Source organism: Heterocephalus glaber, unplaced genomic scaffold, assembly GCF_053883595.1.
Source record: "Heterocephalus glaber isolate CG9 unplaced genomic scaffold, H.glaber_assembly_v1.0 deba00001577, whole genome shotgun sequence".
NCBI lineage: Eukaryota > Metazoa > Chordata > Mammalia > Rodentia > Bathyergidae > Heterocephalus > Heterocephalus glaber.
The window spans coordinates 11,326,376-11,348,441 of record NW_028258358.1 but is presented as its reverse complement, the minus strand read 5'-3'; the positions used below and the strand labels follow the sequence as shown (position 1 = coordinate 11,348,441).

The following is a 22,066-nucleotide window of genomic DNA, read 5'->3' as shown; positions in this document are numbered from 1 at the left end:
AAGGATTACTGTAAATTGTAGTGTGGCTGTCAACCACATTCTTTACCAAAACTAAGACCAAATTTCAAAAGTATCAGTTAGTTGGCAAGTTGTACCTTTAAGTTCTTACAAACATTTTCCAAGCCTAAAAATGTTTGCAAATTGGCTTTAAAACAGGCAGTTCTATCAACTCTATCCTTTGAATAAAAACACCTAAAAATGTACTTCCTTTCTTGATGGACTGTAAAAAGCTTCTCTTTTCTAAAATAGCATTTTAGTGAAAATAAAAGTTTTTAGTAAAACACTATAAATGTCCTTCTTGGAAAGATCTTACAATTGCCTCTTCCAAAATGAATACAGGACAGGAGCTAAATTAATAAAATGATTCAAAGACAAACACATATGATAAGCAATTTAAAGGGAAAAAGATGCATGAGGAACAAAGAATAGCTAGACAAATACACATAAATATCTATACAGTAATGTATGAAGGCTTAATTTATTTTAAAAGGAAAAACTTAATACATGGGCTATGTATGCCCAACTCAATCTGCAACTTCAAATAGACAGGAGTTACAAGGAAGGGTAGGGAGCAGTGACTACTGGAACACCTGACAGTGTTTTCCACAGTGCAGTAAACATAGAGGTCTCTTCCTTCAGTGTGAAATGTCTCCGGCCAGTCAACTTTAGCTCTAGATTTTTATTATAATTCTGTTGACAGAAAATAATACAAAGCAAGGAAATGTTAGAATGAACTCATAGGATCTCTGATGAGAATATGACAAAAATACCATCATCAAGAAACAAAATACTCTACTCTTAAGACATCTGTCTTTTCTCAGACATGAAAGGATTTTTTTTAATCACAGCTAAAGAATATATGGTGGACCCTCAAGTTACCACAGGCCTGACATATGAGCAACCTGGGTTAATTAGGTTAATGGAAGATTCATCTGCCTCTTGTTATCCATAGCGTGTACCCAGGTAAACATCCAGATCTCCGCTGTACTGACTTGCAACCAATTTGAGTTACACCCAGCCCTTAGGAACTGATGGAGTTCATAAGTCAAGGGTCCACTGTATAAGGGATTGGGGATGTAGCTCAGTGATCCAGCATTTGCCTAGCATGCATAAGGCCACAGGTTCAATCAATCCCCAATACTACACACACACACACACACACATGCACACACACACACACACACAAAGCAGTCGTGCTAGGAAAGAAAAAAATCATTTAGTGATCTATTTTTATTATATCTAGATTCAAGTAGAATTATAATATGGGCATCATTTGTTAAGTTTCTACATATATTTCACATCCATTTTTTTTCTTAACCCTATTACCCTCTTGCAGTTCTCATTTTTTACAACTGTGGGAACTTAGGCCTACAGACAATACACATCTCCTCCATGGGCATACATATTACCCTGGGATCTGTTATGTATGAATTTGCCATTCTTACCCCAATGCCATGCCAGCACCCAGAAAAATGAACAATCACACAGCATACCAAGGGTGTATACTCTCAGTTACATGGCAATTATGTGGATCTGTTTTCTTTTGTTTTTTTCCATTAAGTTTATTGGTACATTTTCAGTATAAAATACAGTTACATTCATCATTGGGATCTTGTACCATTACACGAGTATCTTGGTTCTTATTTTTTTCCCCATTTCCCTGCCCTCCCTTCACCCCCTCCACCCTTCCCTATTTCCAAAGACTTTGTTTCCATTTTTCTCCTTTTCTCATATTTTTTCTTTTTCCTTTTTTCCTTTCCCCTACCCCTCCCACTTCCCCTGCTCCTATAGACCGTTTCTTCCTATTACACAGTATCAATTATACATTTTTTAAATTATAATATCAAGATCAAGGAGACATTACCACAGATTTTACAGAATTTAAAAGGATATAGAAAGCATATTTCAAAAATCTGTTTTGAAATAAATTTCACAACTTCTAAGAAGTAGCTTGGAAGACAAATTAATGAAACTAACTCTGGAGGAAATATAAAATTTGAATAGCACCTATTAAAGAAAGTATATTCCTAGCTTGAAAACCTACCTATATGACAACAGCAGGCTCATAAACATTTTTACTGATAAATTATATCAAACAAAGCAGAAAAAAGAAGGAACACTTCTCCCCTCATTTTAGGAACTCAACATTGTGCTAATCCTAAAACTGGATAAAGATAATAGAAGAAAAAAGTATGAATATAGATAGAAATTTGTTTAACAAAACAAACCATTGGAAATCAGATCTGGCAGGATGTAGAAAGTGGTTTTGTTATAGGGATGGCAGTGTTGGTTCAGCATTGGAAGATCCACCGCCAAAACTCATCATTTGAACAGAGGAAAGGAAAAAGCCATATGATCCTGTCAGTAGTTGGAGAAAAAGTATCAGACTAAATTCTACAGCTGTTCATGGTAAAAGCTATCAGGAGCCTAGAAGTAGAACAGAACCTTCTCAACAGATTAAAGACATGTACTCCATACTTCCAGCGAGAATGCCTTATATAAATGGAGAAGATACAATGCTTTCTCCTTAATGTGGGGAACAAGGACAGATATGCTTACTCTTTATCTGTCCATTAAACTTTGAAACCTAGTCCCCACCAAAATAGTCTGGCAATAAAATGACACAACTAGGTTAGGATTGGCATGGCAGAAGCAAAATCTTTATATGTAGATGAAATGATCATCTACAGAGAAAATACTAAGAAATCTCTAGGAGCCCCTAGAACTTGTACTTGAATTTAGCAGGATTAGAAAACACAAGGTATATGTAAAAATTCAGGTCTGTGTATACTTGCTATAAATGAAGAATTGGATATTGAAACTTAAAAGTTATGTAGGAGTACAAAGAACCTAGAAAAGTTAAAAACAAAAACAAAAACAATGTTGTAAGACATTTATTACCTAATTTTAAGACTTCTTCTAAAGCTACAGTAATCAAGGCAGTGTTGGTGTAAGGAAAGACATATAGAACATTGTAATAAAACAGAGAATCTAGAAATAGAACCCACATATATGGTCCGCTGAGTTTTAAAAGATTATTTAACATTAGCATGTTATAGAATATAAACTCAATTCAAGAGCTGAGGAAGAGATAGTGTTTTCAGCAAATGCCATTAGAACACGTGATATCCGTATATAAAAAATTAACCTCAACCCTTTATTTCCATACATGAAAATAACTTGAAGGGATCTGTGAACCTAAATATGAAAGCCTAAAAGTATAAAACTTTAAAAAGAAATTATAAGGGAAAATATTTATGAATTTAGGGTAGGCAAGAACTACCTAGGATACAACAAACATGATGTGTAAAAGAAAAAAATTGATAAATGAGATTCCATCAAAATTTAGAACTTTAGGGCTGGGGATTTAGCTCAGTGGTTCTGCCGCCTGCTTCGCAAGCGCAAGGACCCGAGTTCGATCCCTGGTACCAAAAAAAAAAAATTAAAATTTAGAACTTTAAATAACATCATTAAAGTGAAAAGTAGTCCTTAAACAGACCATATTTACAATGCATATAACCTATGACCAGAATATATAAAGAACTCTTACAGCTCATTAATAGACAACCCAATTACAAAGTAGACACAAGAAGATGATAAATAGCCAGTATAGCACAAGGAAAGGTGTGCAACTCTAGAATCAGAAAAATACTAATGAATACAATAACAAGATTGAATTATACCCTCATTAGGGAGATGAAGTTAAAAGTTTTAAAAGCCTTGTCATGACTTTTTCTTTTTGTTGGACTCTCCCCCTTTAGGTTTAATTTGTCATGCCCAATGGATTCATTCTGCTGGGTTTCCTGGGGTTGTGATCCTCATTTTCTTTTCCCAGGGTACTGTCTAAAATTTTTTGGAGTGCCGGTTTGGTATTCATGAAGTTCCTGAGGTGCTCTTTATCATGAAAGTATCTTATTTCTCCATCAATTTTGAAAGACAGTTTTGCAGGGTACATCAATCTGGGTTGGAGGCTGTTTTCCTTTAGGGCTTGAAATACATCACTCCAAGCTCTTCTTGCCTTGAGGGTTTGCACTGAGAAGTCTGCTCTGATTCTGATGGGCTTTCCTTTGTATGTGATTTGTTTCTTTTCTCTCAGTGCTTGCAGAATTTTGCTCTTCTGGTGGATTTCTGGAGTCCTAACTATTATATGCCTATGTGTAGATTTTTTTTGATCAAGGCTATTTGGAGTCCTATATGCCTCACTTATCTGTATGTCAAGTTCTTTTCCCCTGCTTGGGAAGTTTTCTGCCATCACTTCTGTGAAGAGTTTTTTTATGTCATCTGCACTCTCTCCTCTTTCTTCATTGACTCCAATCAGTCTTATGTTATTCTTCTTTGCATCATCTAGTAGCTGTTGGATTGATTTCTCGTGTTTCCTTACAATTTTAAAGCAGGTTTTCTTTTCCTGGTCACTAATTGCAATCTTTTCTTCTACATCTGAAATTCTATCCTCACATTGGTTCATTCTGCTGTGCAGATTTTCAATGGAGTTTTTAATCTCCTGGAAATCTGTTTGTATCTGTTTTATGGATTTCATTTATTTCCTATGTTGGGATTCCATCATGTTCCTCAGATCCTCTATTTTTTTAATCTGTGTCCTCTCTAGATTTATTAATCATGTCTTGCACCATGAGCACAATCTTTGCTGTTATCTGAGTAATTATTTCTGATTTCATTTTTCCCAGATCCTCTTTTGTTGCCAGTTCAGAGAGTCCAAGTGGTTGAGTATCACAGTGTTCCTTCTCATTTCCCTTTGGGGTTGCTGTAGGTGATCCTGAAGTCTGTTTTTGAGGCTTGTTTACATGTCTTCTCATTTCCGGGGGGGGGGGTGCTTCTGGCACCTGCACAGCTCACCTTCTCTGCCCTAGGAGTGTGGGATGGCAGCGGGGGAGCTTCCTTCTGGGTGCTGGGACTGGCTCAGCTTCTCTCTATGTGTATGTGTTAACGGCTGGAAAAGTTTGAGTTCCTTTCTTGTACCTTATGATTAATATGACTATGCCCTTTAGGGTCATTAAGTCTACATAATTCACATACATTGATTCTAAATTCTGAAAAACAAAGTATCTTCACCAAATTATTCTCAGCTGAAAATTCCTGGGAAGAAGAAGGGTATTACTCCCTGTTTATCAGGAGAGGAGAGATAAGGTCAGAAGATAAAAAGGCTTTCAGATGATCTTCAGTGTCTTGAGGTCACAATTTGTTTAATTACAGCAGAGTGCTTCAACTTAATAGAGCAAAGCACAATGATTCTTTTTTGGACTTGTTCTTAGAGTACAATTCTTTTAAATATTAAGTTTTTGTACCTCTACTATATCTAATAGTGTAGGCTAGGGGGTAGGGAGTGACTTGTTAACACAAATAAACAGTTTGAGAAAATGTTTCTTCTATCTCTTCTATTATGAAATGCCTGCTGTTTCTATCTATCTCTTCTATTATGAAATGCCTGCTCCAGACCAGTGGTGGTGAACTCATGACAAAAGATGTTAATGTATGAGTTGTTTTTTCTAAACTAAATCTCAGTATTCAGGCTTAATTTCAGTGTTGGCACTCTGCAATAAGCAAGTGGATTCTGGGTTGCAGTTTGGACCCTCTGTCTCTAAAAGGTTTGCCATCCCTGCCTTAGACCAAGACCTTGCGCAGATTTTCTGTAGCTTGGTTTAGTTCCTACCAACACTCCAAAGCCATACTTTCGCCGGGGTTTAGCTCAGTGGTTCTGCCGCCTGCCTTGCAAGCACAAGGTCCCAAGGTACCAAAAACAAAAACAAAACAAAACAAAAACAAAGCCATACTTTCAAAAAGTGAGAGATTACTTTCTTGTAAAATGTGATGGGGTTTTTTCCCATTTTCTTTTCCCTTGATCACTTCCTCCAGTCCTGAACACTGTTGATGATCTGCAGCCTTTCTACTTATCTTTCATGAAACCAATGCTTCCTTAGGATTTCAAACACATACCTGGTTTCTCCCTAGCTTGCTGGTCACCACCTTCCTTTCCTTTTCCTGTCCTCTTCTTACCAGAAGCCATTTCCTAAGGCTCAGTCCTTGATTCTTTATGAAATACGGTCTTTCCCCTCTGCTAACATATTCTGTTCCATGGGTTCCAAGATCACCTGATGCAGCCTGTACCACACACACACACACACACACACACACACACACACACACACACACTTCAAAATCTTTATCCATAATTTATTCTCTAATTCTATCTTGAGTCCAGCACCTTCCACACTAAGTAGAATATTAGCTTCATTGTCCTTCAACAGGACCATTCAAAGGACCCCTGCTCATGCTAGAATAACCCTCCCCAACTTGAAAGCCTTCATGCTTCATGTCAAGAAGGACCTTCCCTAATACCTTCCAATTGCTTTTTCTCTCTTCAACCTTCCTGAAGGTTTGCTGTGTAATATATTCTCCTTCACCCTAAGCAGGTCCTGTGACTGTCTCCTCCCTGACAGGACAAGTCCCAGATGAAACCAAGATAGCAAGTGTTCTGTCCATTCCCTTCCTCACCTCACATACACAATGTTTCAAAGTCCCAGTCCCTTCCCAACATCAGGAAGCTACTTAATAATATCTTCTTACACTTGACTCTGAATTTACACTGTATTCCATATTAAGTTAATTTTCTATGCTTTTTAGCTTAACTCCAGTTGTGAAATAAGAAAAACAAGAAAGACAGCAGCTGATATGTATGTGCCTGTGCAGCAGGTAAGGCTGTAAGAGGAAGACAAATAGGAGATGAGAAATGAAGTAGTTGAGAGCTTGAGTTTTTCTGTTAGATAAATCTAAGTTCAAATATTGGTTCTACTTGTATCAGCTGGAGGGGGCACTTAACTTCTCTGAGCTTCTCTTTTCTCATATGTACAAAAATTACAATGATAACAATTACCACTTAATTCGTGTAACAGGAAGAATTAAAAAAAGAAAAAACGAAAGTCAGTTTGTACCAATACAGATGAGGCACTTCATTCAGCTTCCCTTTTCTAAACAAAGCTCTTTCGAAAGCCTGTACCCTCAGTTTTGTGTGTTATGTCAAAATGATTCCTAAAACCTAGGATATGAAGCACAGCATAAGCCCTGAGTTGGAGCAGAAGGGAGAAACTTTCCTGTTCTCAAGGTTTTTATTATTTTCTTTTATTGCTAAATAAGGCAAAGCTCTTTTTGCTCCTTTGTCTCCAGTGAGTACTGGGTGCCATCCAATTGGGAGCTGTGAAGGCCAAAGCCTCTCGATGACTGTCCCCAGCACAGGGCATTCAAGTACCAAGGCTCGCCTCTACCTGCAACTTTCTTGGGTGTTTACCTTACAATACTTGCTTTCCTTCAGGCATCCTTAGAATTGGTTTAGAATAGAACAAAGTCTATTTCTCATGGTTTAAATTTGCTTTAAAAAAAGTAATATGCTTGGAACTTGCTCAATCTTGAACTGAACTTTAAAACTTTAAAGCATATGAAAAAAATACAACAAAACCAAATTCTCTTGTTGAGTTAAGCATAGCCAGGAAGCCAGTCACATCACAGGGCTAAAAAGATTTCAAGTATAAAAAATTAAAACATTTGTTCACACAGCCATTTACTTCCCCATGAATGCTTACTGAGCACCTACTAAATATTTAGCACTAATCTGAGGCTTGTAAGCAAAATACGTTCTTGCTCATGAAGCATTTCTATTCCCGTAAAACAGCCAAATACACATATGTGTACATGCATGCACACACACACACACACACACACACACACGATGCATATCAGTGTTGATAAGTGCCATGAATGTAAGAGTATAGAGTGACAGGGAGGCTATTTTACACGGGAAAAGGGGATGTGGAGATGTTATCATTTAAGCTGATACCTTAATCAATGAGGGAAATGTCTTTATGCAGAAGAAACAACACAAAACTCTACAAAAAAAACATCTTCTTTGCACATTTCAGGAATAGCAAGAAGCCAGTAGGACAGAGCATGCAAGCAGTATGAAGAGTAGGAAGAGATCATGTGGGGCCTATAGGCTGTAGATTACATTTTCAGATTTCATTCTAAATGTAATAGAAAGACATTGCTCGGGAGGAAAAGGTAGAATTGAATGCATAATCTTTGACTTACATTCTTAAAAGAGGGAGCTGAGTGCTATTTTGGAAGCAGGGAGTTCGAGCTATTAATGCAAAAGCGTAAGTGAAAGGTGATGATGGATGTGACCACAAGTTGTCAGATTCTGAATATATTTGGAGACACAGAAAGTCGAGTTTCTTCACAAACTGAATGTGTGGGGTGATTAAAAAACAACAAGAAGCAATGGGTGAGTGCCTGAGCAATAACGTGGGTGCCTGAAAAAACAGGTGAAAAGAGATACCATTTCCTAGGAAAGAAACAGGCAAAAGGAGACGAGTATGAGCAGGTAAGTGGTGGAAAAGGGAAGAGCAATACAGATGGAAAGATCCAAGAGCTTTGTTTTAAACACAGCTATGTGTGATGCCCATCTGACCTACAGTGTGTCTGTGTGTGTACATATATATATTCAAATATGTATCCGAAATTTCAGGACAAGGGCAGGACAGGGATAAACACAGGGAAGTCTTCAGCATAGAGAAGGTATATACAGTGGACCCTCAAGTTACGACTGGCCTGACATACAAACAACTTGAGTTAATTAGGTTAACGGAAGATTTATCTGCCTCTTGTTATCCACAGTGTGTACCCAAGTAAACATGCAGATCTCAGGTGGACTGACTTAGTTACAACCAGCCCTTGGGAACTGATGGAGTTCATAAGTCACAGGTCCACTGTAAAGCTATGGACTTGATAATATCTGGTAGGGAAAAATTGCAGACAAAGATGAGACATGGAAAGATGAGCCTTTGGAGACTCTAGTGTTTACTCATGACAATAATTAGGAGGATTCCACAAAGAAAAATTAGAAACACTAGGGAAATAGAAAAGAAACCTAGAGGGCAGCTAAAAGGAAATGTTATGAGAAGAAAGTTATGACCAATTGAGTCTGACATTTTTGATAGATAATATTTTCTTTAGACAATAAGGTCAATTCTAAATTGATTAGGCACTGCTAAAGAAGTAAAGACAACATATTTGCTTATTTTCCATTTCATTGGGTGAAAAACTTTAAACTACTATAAAAAAAAAATCCAAACTCACTTATGTTCCTTTGAGTGTCATGAAATGGTGGTATAAGAAAATAATTTAGATAATTCTTTCCCAGTTCACACAACTAGGTCACATTTCAATCTAGTCAAGAAGACAAAGTCTTATCATGATCTCAGATTCTATAATATTTACAAGTCCAAAACACAAAAGAGAAGATATCCTTATCAAAAACATAACAAAGAGTTGGGGATTTAGCTCAGTGGTGCCGCTGCCTGCCTCCCAAGTGCAAGGCCCTGAGTTTGATCCCTGGTACCAAAAAAAAATAAAAAATAAAAAATAACATATATTGTGCAGCACTATACAATAAATCTGTATGATCTTGAGTATGCATGAACTATAGGGAACATAAGAGAAAATACTGATATTTTTATAAGTTACAGTGAACCCTAGAGTTATGACCGACCTGCCATACAAACAACTTGGGTTACAACCAGAATTTTAGTTTTAACTTTTGACCAAAGTCTTGCGTTACAACACAAATGCCAGATACAGATACAGATTTAACCCTTAAAAAGTTCTGGAAGGAACACTACAACATCCTTTCCTGTGTGGGGTTAATTGAGAAATCCTGGCCCAATGTCTTTCTTAAGGACACTGAGATCTGCCTGTACATGGGAAAGAGACTTTGAAGGTTGTGTAAAGGAGCCTGAGCCTTCAATTGACAACTTGAGTTACGACCAGCCCTCATGACCAAACTGAGTTCGTAAGTCAAGGGTCCACTTTTAAAATAAACTGTACTTTTAAAATAAACTCCCATTTTTGCTCAAATTATAACTCAATGTTGCCATATAAAAATGTTCCCCCATGGGCCAGGGATTTAGCTCAGGGCTTCCCCGTCTGCCTCGCATAAGCACAAGGTCCCAAGTTTGATCCCTGGTACAAAAAAAAAGTTCCCCTTTTAAAATACTTCATATGATTTATTGAGCACTAACTCATATACATAAATATATATTCCAACATGTAAATCTAAAATCTGCAGTTGCTCAAAGGTATCTACTAGCAATTCCAAAACATGTAATACAGTATTTGATCATCACATACTTTCCAAACACTAAGATCACAAGACAGAACCCAAACTTGAAATACAGTAAGACTTAGAGCTTTTGATACAATGAAGACAGCCCACTCTATTTCAGACTACAAACCCTAACAAAACGTCATTAACTGGCCAGGGTCATTCTGGTGCAGTACAGTGATTAAACAAGCAGGTCAACGAGTCAGATTGCCTGTATCTGAATTCCCTCCTTTCTTGAGCAAATTATTTTATGTCTCACCTCTCTTTGTCTTCCACTGAGAAAAACATCCTCAGGCAATAATAGTCTGGAATTATAAGGCTCTGTAGGTACACTGCATTTTCCAGGTGTCTTACAAATGGTAGAAACTGAAAAACACTAGTTCTTTTCATTGTAAGATGTCCACCTTCCCTGGTAAAGCCTTCACTAGTAAGTAGCTTGTTATTCAAATAAGCTGACTGTGGTATAGGTCAGTTCTTTCTCTCTAGGAGAAGGGCCTTCAACATAGAGTTAGAAGTCACACTGTGACCAATCAGTTATTACTGATCCTGCCCTCTCAACCCAGGCAAGTCTTTTCTAACCCTTCTCGTATGTGACTAGCTACTCCTGCTTGAACACAGACACAGTGTCTGCTGTGGTAATCACTCAAATATACATGAGCACCAAATTGAGCATCCTGTACCAGGAACTGAGCTGGTCTTTGGACAAGCTAGCAGGGGTATTTTATAATCTCTGGAAAGGCTGTGCAGGTAGCTGCTGTGATTCATCTCTACAACTTGCTAATGCCCATCTCTTTATAGCAAAGCAGCCGACTGAATATGCTAAACCCGTTTCAAAGTTATGCAGATATGACAGCTATTATCCTTATTAAAAGCTTTAAGTACATCAAACGTGTTTTTAAAGAAGTGCGCCCAATAATTATCTTTAGTAACAAAAGAGAGGCACAGGCATACATTATTCATCATTTCCTCAGGCTCCAACATATTTTTGACAGTTAACAAGCCTAAGGAGATCTGAAAACAAAAATTATGCCAACCTTTTTAGTGGACACAAAACATGCATTCATTTAACAAGCATTTCAGATCTGTCTGTTGGAGACTGCAGGACGATGGAACAGTATCAGTGATTCAGTGTGCACATGACAGTTCACCTACAAAGTGTAACTTCCCCAAATTAAAAGGATTGGACAAGTTTGTGGATGTTGCTTTGTTTTTCATAATTAACATTCACAAAGCAAGTGTTTTTCTATAACTCAAATGCTGTCACCCTGAGAAGCAGTTGTCTCCACTGCAGCCCTTCACTACCTAAATGCTCTTGGCATCCAGGGGAAAGAGCTGGAACCTTGCACAGGAGGATGATAGCCAAAGCAGACCAAACAAGTCCACATACTCCTCTCTCAGCCTAGGAGCACCTTACGGATGTCCGCTTTACACACGGCTGAAGAAACACCCAGGTGCTCTGCTTCCTCACCACAGCCAACTGTGACTTCAGTTAGTCCTCTTGTGACTTCACTGAAAGGGAACAGATCCTCCTTTCACCTTCCTCACTAAAGGAAACCAAGCAAGTCACCTGTTACCTACATGATTAATGTCATTAATGAGTTGAGAAAAAGCAGAGCAACATTCAACTTTCATCTCCTTATTTAAGGCAAAAACATGAATGGGAATTTCAAATTTTGGCCAACATAGGTAACAGCTCAACTTCTGCTCAGGGTTGTATCTCAGCTCAAAGCTGCTAGAAGGAAATGTGTTGAGATAGAACAATATCCCCCCAAATCATCCATTCTCTTAGACCCAGAGTTCACTTCTTTAACTGGTTCAAGGACACTTTTATGGAAGGTTAAATTCGTAGTATAATTCCCCTGCTTTGTAAAACAGGTCCATTGCTAGCACTTAGTGCCCCAGAACAGTGGAAGGATCCAGAATGACTGCCACTGCCCTGGAACCCTCTCAGCTCCTCAGGAAATACCTTGACCTATCTGTTTATACTTCCTGGAGTCAGGCCATGCTACTCACATAGTGCCCTGGTTCTCATTTGTGTGCACCATCTCCTTCTCAAGAGGAATTTAGCAACTCCCTGGTCTCTTGCCACCCCTCCCTTTCCTGGGATCCAAAACGCCGTGTCAAAACACACAAAATGCTACAGAAAGAAGAATTTGAGGGGGAAAGGATCAGGAGATATTTGGGGTGTTCAAACCTACCCTGCGAAATCTGTGGTGCTAGAACTCAGAAGAGTGGCAGTTTATAAAAGGGATGAAGACTGCTGTGCCCTTCTGGAAAGGATATTTTTTTTCTAGCGCATGTTTGTAATGCAGAATAGTAATGTTTGTTTAGGAGAACTGGTACATGCCTATAATATATCTTGATCATTTTCAATCCCTTCATCCACCTCTCCCTTTCCTCCCCTCTTCCCCTGCTCTGGAAGGGAATTTTCTTGAGTGAGGAAAATATTCTACCTCTTGATTGCTGTGCTACTTACATAGGTACATACATTTGACAAAACTCATACGACTATGTACTTAAAATTCACATGTTCTGCTACATGTAAACATTTCTTCAGTAAGAATAAACTGCTCTGAGCTACTTCTGGAAGTCATGTTGTATGCAACTTCAAGATCTCACAAGTTAGTCACCATGCCCCAGCCCAGTGAGCAACTGCATTAGGCCCACTGCAGCCAGTCTCAAACCTTGCCTTGTCTGACTCACCAGGGAGACTTCGGCAGCCTCAGTCCCCTCAATGCTATCACTCCACACTGTGCAGGGTTTGTTTGCAGGTAATCTTTTCCTGGAACATCCCTCTCCCTCCCCCTCCCCCTCCCCCCTCTCCCTCTCCCTCCCCCTCTCCCTCTCCTCTCTCTCTGTCTAGGTAAGGCACCAAGGATTTGTCAATAAGCAATAAATACGGCAAAGGCCTGGCACACAGTAGGCAAATAATAGGTATTTCTTGGACGACTACTTGCAAGTCTCCATGAGGGAAACCATCAAGTAAAAGGCAGGGAGGGGTAAAGTGATATAGCTCGGGGCCAGGTTTGAACAGAAGTGCACATGCTGAATAAATAGCAAATTACACACTGGCACTCAGATGAACACGTCTTATAGCAGGTCCCAACCACACCACTGCACCACATTCAGCTTTAGACACTGACACAATTCTCTACTGGGAAAAGAAATGAGTTCTGGTCCCCAAAACCCTACTTCTAAATTTTGGTAAGGGTTGATAGCTCTGATACTATACTTGCACTGAACAAGCATGTACTAGGCACCATGCCAATTACTCAAGCAAAGGATACCAGTCGTACCCTCAGCTTCTAGTCTTATATAGAGAAATTGATAAAATTATATAAAGTGCAAAAGGAAAGAGCTACATGAGCAAAAGAGGAGAGGAAGGAATGTGTCGGGGTGGAGGATTGTCTGTTCAGAAAAGGATTTATGTATGGTTGATTTGGGCCTAAGTATCGAAGAATGAAGAAGAGTTCACTAGATAAAAACAGAATAATGGAATATTTCATCCTAACAGGATAGAGGGGAGAAAACTGCTTCCTGAGCATGGGGAAATACAAGCATTGATTAGCAAGAACAAAAATACTTAATATCTCATTTAACCGTACAACCACTGTGACAGATTAACAGGAAAAAAGTGAAGTCTACAGGCTTTAAACAGCAGATTCAGGACTGACCAATGATTTCAAAAGCGTGCTCTCAGGCCAGGGATTTAGCTCAGTGGCACCGCGCCTGCCTTGCAAGTGCAAGGTCCTGAATTCGATCCCCAGTAGCAAAATAATAATAATAAAAATGAATAAAATTTTTCATGACTTCCCAGAAAACAAAGAACTAATAAGATGAGGTTTATATTTGGAAATAAAAAAATGCTGGCTGCAATAGCTGATCTAAGAATTGCTTTTTAACATTAGGGTTTTTTTTTTTTAACAACGTCTTACCATCATAGCACTTTCAAGTTTAAAGAAATAACATCAAGAATTAACAAATGGTGCAAAGGGATAGGGAAGGTGGTAGGGGTAGGGGAAAGGAAAAAAGGGAAAGGAAAAATTATGAGAAAAGGAAAAAAATGGAAACAAAGTCTTTGTAAATAGGGAAGGGTGAAGGGGGTAAAGGGAGGACAGGGAATAGGGAAAGAATAAGAAACAAGATACGTCATGTAAAGGTACAAGTTCCCAATGATAAAGGTAAATGTATTGAATACCTAAAATGTACCAATAAAAGAATTTAAGGGAAAAAACTCCAAGCAGACTAATATAATATTGATACTTTGTGAATGATTTTTTTAACTTAGCACAATTCCTACAGATTTATACAAACTGCTTCATATATGAATCACTTCTTCATTTTATTAATGATATATAGTCTATGATAAAAACACATTATTTTTGTTTTAATCATTCATCTAAGGAAAAAATGTTTCCTCCACAGTTTTTGTCTTTTGTGAATAAACCTATTATAATCACTTGTCTACAAAAAAAAAATTAACAAATGGGATCTTATCAAATAAAAATCTGCTGCACAGAAAAGGAAATAACCAGAAAGGTAAAGAGAAAAACCTACAAAGTGGGAAAATTTTTTTCTGTTATTTCATGACAGAAGAATAATATCTAGAATACAAACAACTCAAAAAAAATCAGACCCACCCCATAAAAGACTCAGTCACAAAATAGACAACTTAAGTGAATAGATACTTCTCAGAAGAAGGAGTACAAATGGCCCATAAGTACATGGGAAAAAAAGTTCCAAATTTTTTCTGGTTATTAGAGAAATGCAAATGCAAATTAAAACAATACTGAGATTCCATTTTACTCCATATACAATGACTATCATCAAGAAATCAAACAATAACAAATGCTGCCAAGGCTTCGGGGTGGGTGGCTCTCCTACATTGTTGGCTGGAATGTAAGTTAGTACAAACACTATAGAAATCAGTATGAAGAGTCCTCAAAAAACTAAAAATACAAATTCCATTCAACCCCTTCTGAGTATCTTCCCAAAAGAGTTAAAGACATCATATTACAGTGATACAATGATACCATGTTTATAGCAGCACAACTCACAAGAGCTAAATCTTATGAGCAGCCTAGACATCCACCAACAGATGAATGGATAAAGAAAATGATGTATTTAGACACAATGGAGTACTACTCTGCCATAAAGAAGGATAAACTTAAGTCATTTGTAGGAAAATGGATGGATGCATGCACCTGGAGACCACAATATTAAATCAGACATACAAGCCTATTACACAGTTTCTCTTATAGGAGAAACTCAAAACACAAAGAGCAAAATAAAAGATACATAACAGGAAACAGGGAGATAGGTCTTTTGCAAAAGGGAAGGGACCAAGGGATGGAGGGAGGGGACGGGGATGAAAAAAAACTAAGATGTGCTACGTAGGGCAGCCGCGCGGTGGCACACTCCTGTAACCCGGCACTCAGGAAGCTGAGCGGGAAGATCACTGTGAGCTGGAGGCCAGCCTGGACTAGATAGCGAGTTCAAGTTCCGCCTAAACTACATGGCAAGACCTTTTCAAAATACAAACAAACAAAAAAAGATGTGTTACAGACATGTACCAACTCCCCACAAGGAATGTACTATTGTGTAGTTATTATGTACATCTACTAAAAAGTTAGGGAAAAAAGTTTAATATTTATTGACTGTGTCAAAATTTTTAAAAAATTTTTTTTTGCAAATGTTAGCTGTCTTTATTTACACAGTAGTTTGAACCAAAAGTGGTTCAGAATGTTCCACCCTACCTCAGGGGCAGATTATATTCATAGCCAGAGAAAAGGAAGTGACATACCAAAAACAGGACTGAGGGACCAAAACAACCCAACTGGCCACAGCCGGCATGTTTTATTTGAACATAGTTTAAACAGGTGACTGTTTGTGGTTGGCTGAGACTCAATGACTTATTACAAATGTAGGCTATAACCTCTCTATATATTACATTATACTATAACCACTATGTATTAAGAAACTTTCAGGCCAAATTTAATTCACTTTAACAGCTCAAATTACATATAATTACCAAAAATGCTTCTATTAATTTAGTATCATTTTCAAATGATGGTTTAATCATTCTATCTGTTTCTGAAAAGCAACAGTAAACATTCATGAAGACTAGAGAATTGCAAGTTAAAAGCCTAGCCTGGGCATCTTAGTGACTTAATAAGACTGTCTCAAACTTTTAAAATGAATTTAAAGGGTTGAGACTTAGTTCATTGTGAAGGCCCTAGGTACCTAGTACTGAGGAAAAAAATCTTTACATTCTTTAGCACCAAAAGCAAGCAAAATAAACATGATAAAAATGGGGGCAAGTGGGAAACCAGACCACTCAAAGGTAAACTGAGTCAGAACTCACTGTAGTGCCAGACTTGGCAATAAACTCAAGCTGGCACCCTTGGGTCCTCTTACAGGATGACAGTGATACTGAAAGAATCAAATCCAGGGATAAAGGGAGGGCAGGTAAGCAGAAAGGCGTTTGGAAGTAAGCCTGTTCTGTGACAGTGACAGGAAGGGCTGTATTTAAACCTCAACCTAGATAGCAATATTAACTCACAGACTGCAAGCTGTTGATGAAGCAATGCAATGAGCAATATATTCAGTTTTTAATCGCGTCAGTATTTTATCTGTTCACTATATGTCTTTTTAATGTCCCAGCACAGAGCCAGAGGCAACTGTTAGGTATAGAAAATTAAAGGTGCAGCAGAACACAGCTAAAATTAGAGAGTCCAGGCTGTGTTTTCTACTACTTCGTCATCCATTCCATGACCTTGCTAGAATCAAGCTTCACCTTGGTCTCTGCCTTCAAACCATTACATAACTTGGTTTTAAACCTGTGCTTAATCATAAACCAGCCTTGCTACATTATTAATATTCCAAACACAGCATTTCCAACCTGATAATAATCCAATATCACTGTTATCTTAAAAGATAGCATTCCTACATTTGTTTTGACTATGAGGCTAGCCCCTGAATAGACAAACCAGGTTAACATTTATTTTTAAATGTGTGTGTGCGTGTGTGTGTGTGTGTGTGTATACACACATTCTTATGTACAGGGGCTGCGGATGAAGTTCAGTGGCAAAGTGCTTGTCCAACTGTCTAACGTGCAAGAGGCTCTGGATTCAATCCCTAGCACTGCCCCCCAAATATATGAGTGTGTGTGTGTATACATACATACACATGTATATATGGGTTATGAGTACAATCTGAAGTGAACAAAAAGAAAAATCAATAAAATAATAATGTCAGAATAAAAACCACTACACCTCACATCTCACTCTTTCTTCTCAACTCCAAAAAAAATTAATTTTAAAAATGTTAACTTAGATTACAAGAATAACAACACATTAGCTATTTAAAATCACAGATGGAAGGTTAGAGGTGCAGTTCAGTCATATTGCACTTTCTTAGCATGCCTACTTAGTATGCCTAAAGCCCTGTGTTCAATACTGAGCACCATAAAAAATAAAAATCACCAATGGAAAACGGAAATGGCAAGGACATACTGACATGAAGTCTGATCACCAATCAAAGCTTCATAAGTTCAGTAGTTTCTTAAATTTGGATATTAAAAACTGCAGCTGAAAATAAAGGTACCAGAAAATATTGTATATAATGGGCACAAGTTACATATTATAATATAGGCAGGTACATATATACACACATATATATGAATGACCCATCTATGCTCCAATATATGTAGAGGAAAGTGACATTAAAATAGAGCAAGAATATTAGCAAATAGGAGAAAGTTTTACATTATAATCTTCCTTGCTTTCCAAAATACTTTATAAAATACTTTGGAATCAACATTTTATCTTCAAATTAGAGGTTCTTAAAATTAATAGGTTGTGGCAAGGAGAGTCATTCATTCTGCTTCTTTTGTCAAGAACAATATTTTAAAATATGTGCTTTGGCTGTAATGACAAAGCTAAAAGAGAGGGGTAAATGTGGACAGACTGGAAAAATGAAAAAAACCTAAGAGTGAACCCACTGCTGTCACTTCCAATCCCCAAAGCATTCCCAAAGAATTTGTGAATATGTCTTCAATAACTGTTTGTCAGTGGTACAAGTGGCATGAGAAGAAAATTCACAATTTTAATTTCACTAACTTTATTAAAAAGATATGACAATACCTTTAGAAAGGACTCAGATTTATCCTAATAATGACCAAAACACAATACAGAGTTGTTAAATTATTACTGACAAATGCCTTTACATAGGATGGGACGGGAGTGGAAAGACGAGCATATATACTATGCACAATGATTATCTCTTATCACCATATATTTTAGGAGTTCATTACAAATTTCTCACAGAAACCCTACACAATTATGAGCAAGCTATGACAAACAAGGAATTCTTAGTTTTCTACAATCTGCAAGCTAAAACAAAGTTTGAAATTATCCAAATTCACTGATTTCCTAAGCAAATACAAAGCGCGAAGATACAAATTCCATACAGGAACTGTGCATGACCAAAAAAATGTCCTCAAGTCTGTTCCCCACTCCCTCCATTTCAACACTCAAACCAAAACAGCAAATCTGTTTTCTAAAATAATGCAGAACAAACACAACTAATGGAAAGTTACACTTAGAAACTTTGCCTTTTAAAAGTTTATGAATGAGCAAAGTTATTTCTCTTAACCACATAGCTGGAATTTTTCCACTCTCATTTCAATTCAAAATACAGTGTTTATCCTTCTCCCAACAGCCCTCCCTTCACAACTTTCTAAGTCACCTCTGGGCCAGCTCACTGTATCAGTCCAAAAGGACACCAAAAGCTAATTTCTTAGACCACCCCCCCATACTGTCTGGTGGGTATTTATAGTTCCCATTCCTTTACACAATGTCAGAAATCCAGGTTCATTCTTTACTTCCTCTACCTACATATGTGTTTCTTTAAAGAAAAATGAATTATTTTTAAATGCTGTTTGCTCTAGAATTCTTGAATATGCTATTTTTCTCATGGAATACTCTTTTAAGGCTAATTCAAACTTTCTAAATGCTGTACATTGAATAAACCGACACATGGCATCAATGACTCCACAAAGACTGCAAAGCCGGTCGGAGGAGTCAACAATATTTTTAACAAGCAAGTTTTTGCCTGATTCACATTTGCTTGAAAGGCTCCTTTTGCCTCGCTTTAAAAGTCATTTAGGGGCTGGAGACGTAGCTCAGCACAAAGATGCACAAGACCCCAGGTTCAATCGCCAGTAAAAAATTCATCAAAAATCCCCTCAAAAAACTCATCACTTTTATTTAGGAGAATAATGACTAGAAGTCACAGTGTAACCTTCTTCACATCAACACAGCCTAGCTAGCTCCCAGGTGTTGATGCGGAGACTACCTCCTCCTCTGTAGGTAGAAGGGAGAGGAAGATCTTGTCTAGAAAGCACAGCTGGGAAAACAACAACCCTTCCGAGAGTGACCCCAGGCTATCTCAGTGTCACCAACGCAGAACACTAAAGGCAAGCAGCGACCTCACTCCGTGGGCCGGAGCGGCCGGGAGTAACTCTCCAGGTGCAGCCCAGGTGTGCTCCTCCACCGCCCTTCCTCTCCCGCCCACATCACACCGCACACCCTGGCCGTCCAGGTACGAGTCCGGCATCCCTATTCTAGCCACTCCCAAGAAACGCACCGGAGGACCCAGGCCCGCTCTGCGCCAGCGCTCTGACTGCGCCCACCGACGGGCACCCGGGCGAGAGCCAGGAGAGCTGGTCCTTGCGGGGGGGGGGGGGGTCCCGAGCCGGGTGGGCAGGCGCCGAGCGGCTCCGGACACCGTCGCTGGGGAGCAACGCTAAACTAAGCTCTGCCTTAAGAGATGGGAGAGGCAGAACTTGCAAAGTCCCCAAACTGATGCCCCTCGTTCCGGCGAGGTCACCGGAGGAGGCCAAAGAGCAGAGCGCGGTCCCCGCGCGACGCCGGCCCGAGACCCCAAACTCCCATGCAAAGAAGAGCAGTAAGAGGCGCTCACCTCCACCCATCTCTGCGCCTCGGCGAACGCTACGGAGCACTCGGCTTCTGCCTCCTCCACTCCTTCCATGACTGGGGCGCGAGGAAAGACTCGGGCCGCACGGAGGTCTCACGCGTTTCGGTCGGGGCGGGGGCGCGGCTACCGAGCGGACTCGGCTCGGCCGCGAGGCGCCCGGCCGTCTTCCCCTTTGCGGCGCTAACGCAGTCTTAAGTTTTCGAAGCCACGCGAACTTGTAGACCTTGCTTCCAAGGAACTCCAGAAGTCCGCCCCGAAGCCCACAGGAACCGAGCAGGCGCGGGCGGCGGCGGAGCAGACGGGAGAGCGCGCCGTACCACCTGGACCGCGGCTGGGACCCCGAAGTCACAGCGCACCGCCCCACAGCGGTGGCCCCGCCCCTGCCCTCCCGGCCCGCCTAGTCGCCGCTTCCGTCCTCACCCCCTGGCGGATCCCCGGGCTCCTGCCTGCGGCCGCCTCCGCGGTCGAACCGTCGGGGCCGGGGGATGCCAACGTCCGCCTGAGCCGTGGCGCAGGACGAGCTCCGCCCCAGGGATGCACCCTGCGCCGCCCTTCCCGCAGCCCTGCCCTCTCTGGCCCCCTCGGGCTCACAGCTGCTGGGCCGCCTGACATACCAGGAATAACTGCCCACAATTGCCCCTTTCCCTGCCAAGAAACGTCCCCGCAGAATCGCCGCGGGGGCCCGGCCCGGGTAGTGCCCTCACCTGCGGCGGGGACCCCGGACACGCCGGCCCGCAGGCCCTGCTGGCGCCCCGGAGGGCAGTGGCCTCAGCACGTGCGGCCCGCGCCCCGCGCCCCAGCTCCGCCCCGACCCCTGGTGGGCTCGGGGGAAGGGACCTGCGGCTCGGCGTCCCCGAGGGCAGTCTCCCACCGGCTCAGCGCAGTTCAGGCCATTTGACTGCCCTCACAAATAACGTCTAAATGCCCACCTTTCAAATCGTGGGGACATTCGGGGTTGAGGGGCAGCAGGGAGACAAGTTATTTAGTATCTGTGGCGGGGCCAGAGAGTGGAAGGCGCTCGAGTTGGTGCCTATCCGAGCCACGCGTTGAAGTCTTACCACGTCACCTTTGCAGGAAGATAAAGATAGGTTTCTTTCTCATGAAAAGGAAGCAACACTTTATTCTTATTTTTCTGATTGGCTGTTTACTTTTTGTGATGAAAAATGCCAAAGATGTAGAGATACTAGTATAATGAATACCTAAAGCCTGTCATCTGTATTTGACAGGTTTTAGGTGATTTCATGGTAAATGTTCCAATATATATCTTGTCTTTAAAAGGACACTTTCCTGCATTACCATCCCATTTTTCATAACTAAACTAACGATAATTGCCAGTCCAGGCTTGAATTTCTCCAACTGACCCCTGACTTGTCAGACCAGGATTCAATCAATGGACGTGCATGGTATTTGATTATATCCCTTTTATCTAAAAAAGCCAGCTCTTCCTGCCCCTCCTCCCGTTTTTTGGAATGGCATTGTCATGTTGAAGAACCAAGCTGCCTTCTGGATTTGGCTTGTGCTTCTCTGTGATGTCTTCAACATATTTCTCTTTTCTCTGTATTTCCTGACTCCTGGAAGTTAGATCTGAAGCCTGGGTTGGAACCCATTTACTCTTTTGAATAAAAAACACCTGGGTTGAGTGATGAATTTTGTTTATTTGGTAGGTTTATTTTTGTTTAACCTCCCCACACACACACCCCCACACACCCCCCCCACACACCCCCCCCCACACACACACAAATTTTATTGGCAGTGTCTGTAATCAGTGGATCTGTTTGAAAGAGCTGACAAGGTTCAGGAATACAGTTGTTCCTGCTGAAGTGGAAAGACACTGCACCAACCATCTCTGCCTCTTGCCTAGCACTCCTATCAGGCCAAACTTATGGAGAGGATGAAATA

At 40.1% G+C, this 22,066-nt stretch overlaps 1 protein-coding gene across 8 annotated transcripts in view; it reads right to left on the bottom strand.

Annotated features, from left to right (window-relative positions):
* Nucleotides 1–20,524, bottom strand: part of Lmo7 (LIM domain 7) — a 219,473-nt gene extending 198,949 nt beyond the window's left edge. For 7 of the 8 annotated variants that reach the window (XM_087192927.1, XM_004845237.4, XM_013072394.3 and 4 more), the window contains exon 1: nt 20,153–20,524. In XM_087192927.1, the coding sequence (XP_087049053.1) occupies nt 20,153–20,221 (69 nt within the window). In that variant the 5' untranslated portion in view covers nt 20,222–20,524. The remainder of the gene's footprint in view (nt 1–20,152) is intronic. The other variant, XM_087192907.1, reaches the window with a different exon arrangement.
* Between the last annotated feature and the right edge of the window lie 1,542 nt (nt 20,525–22,066).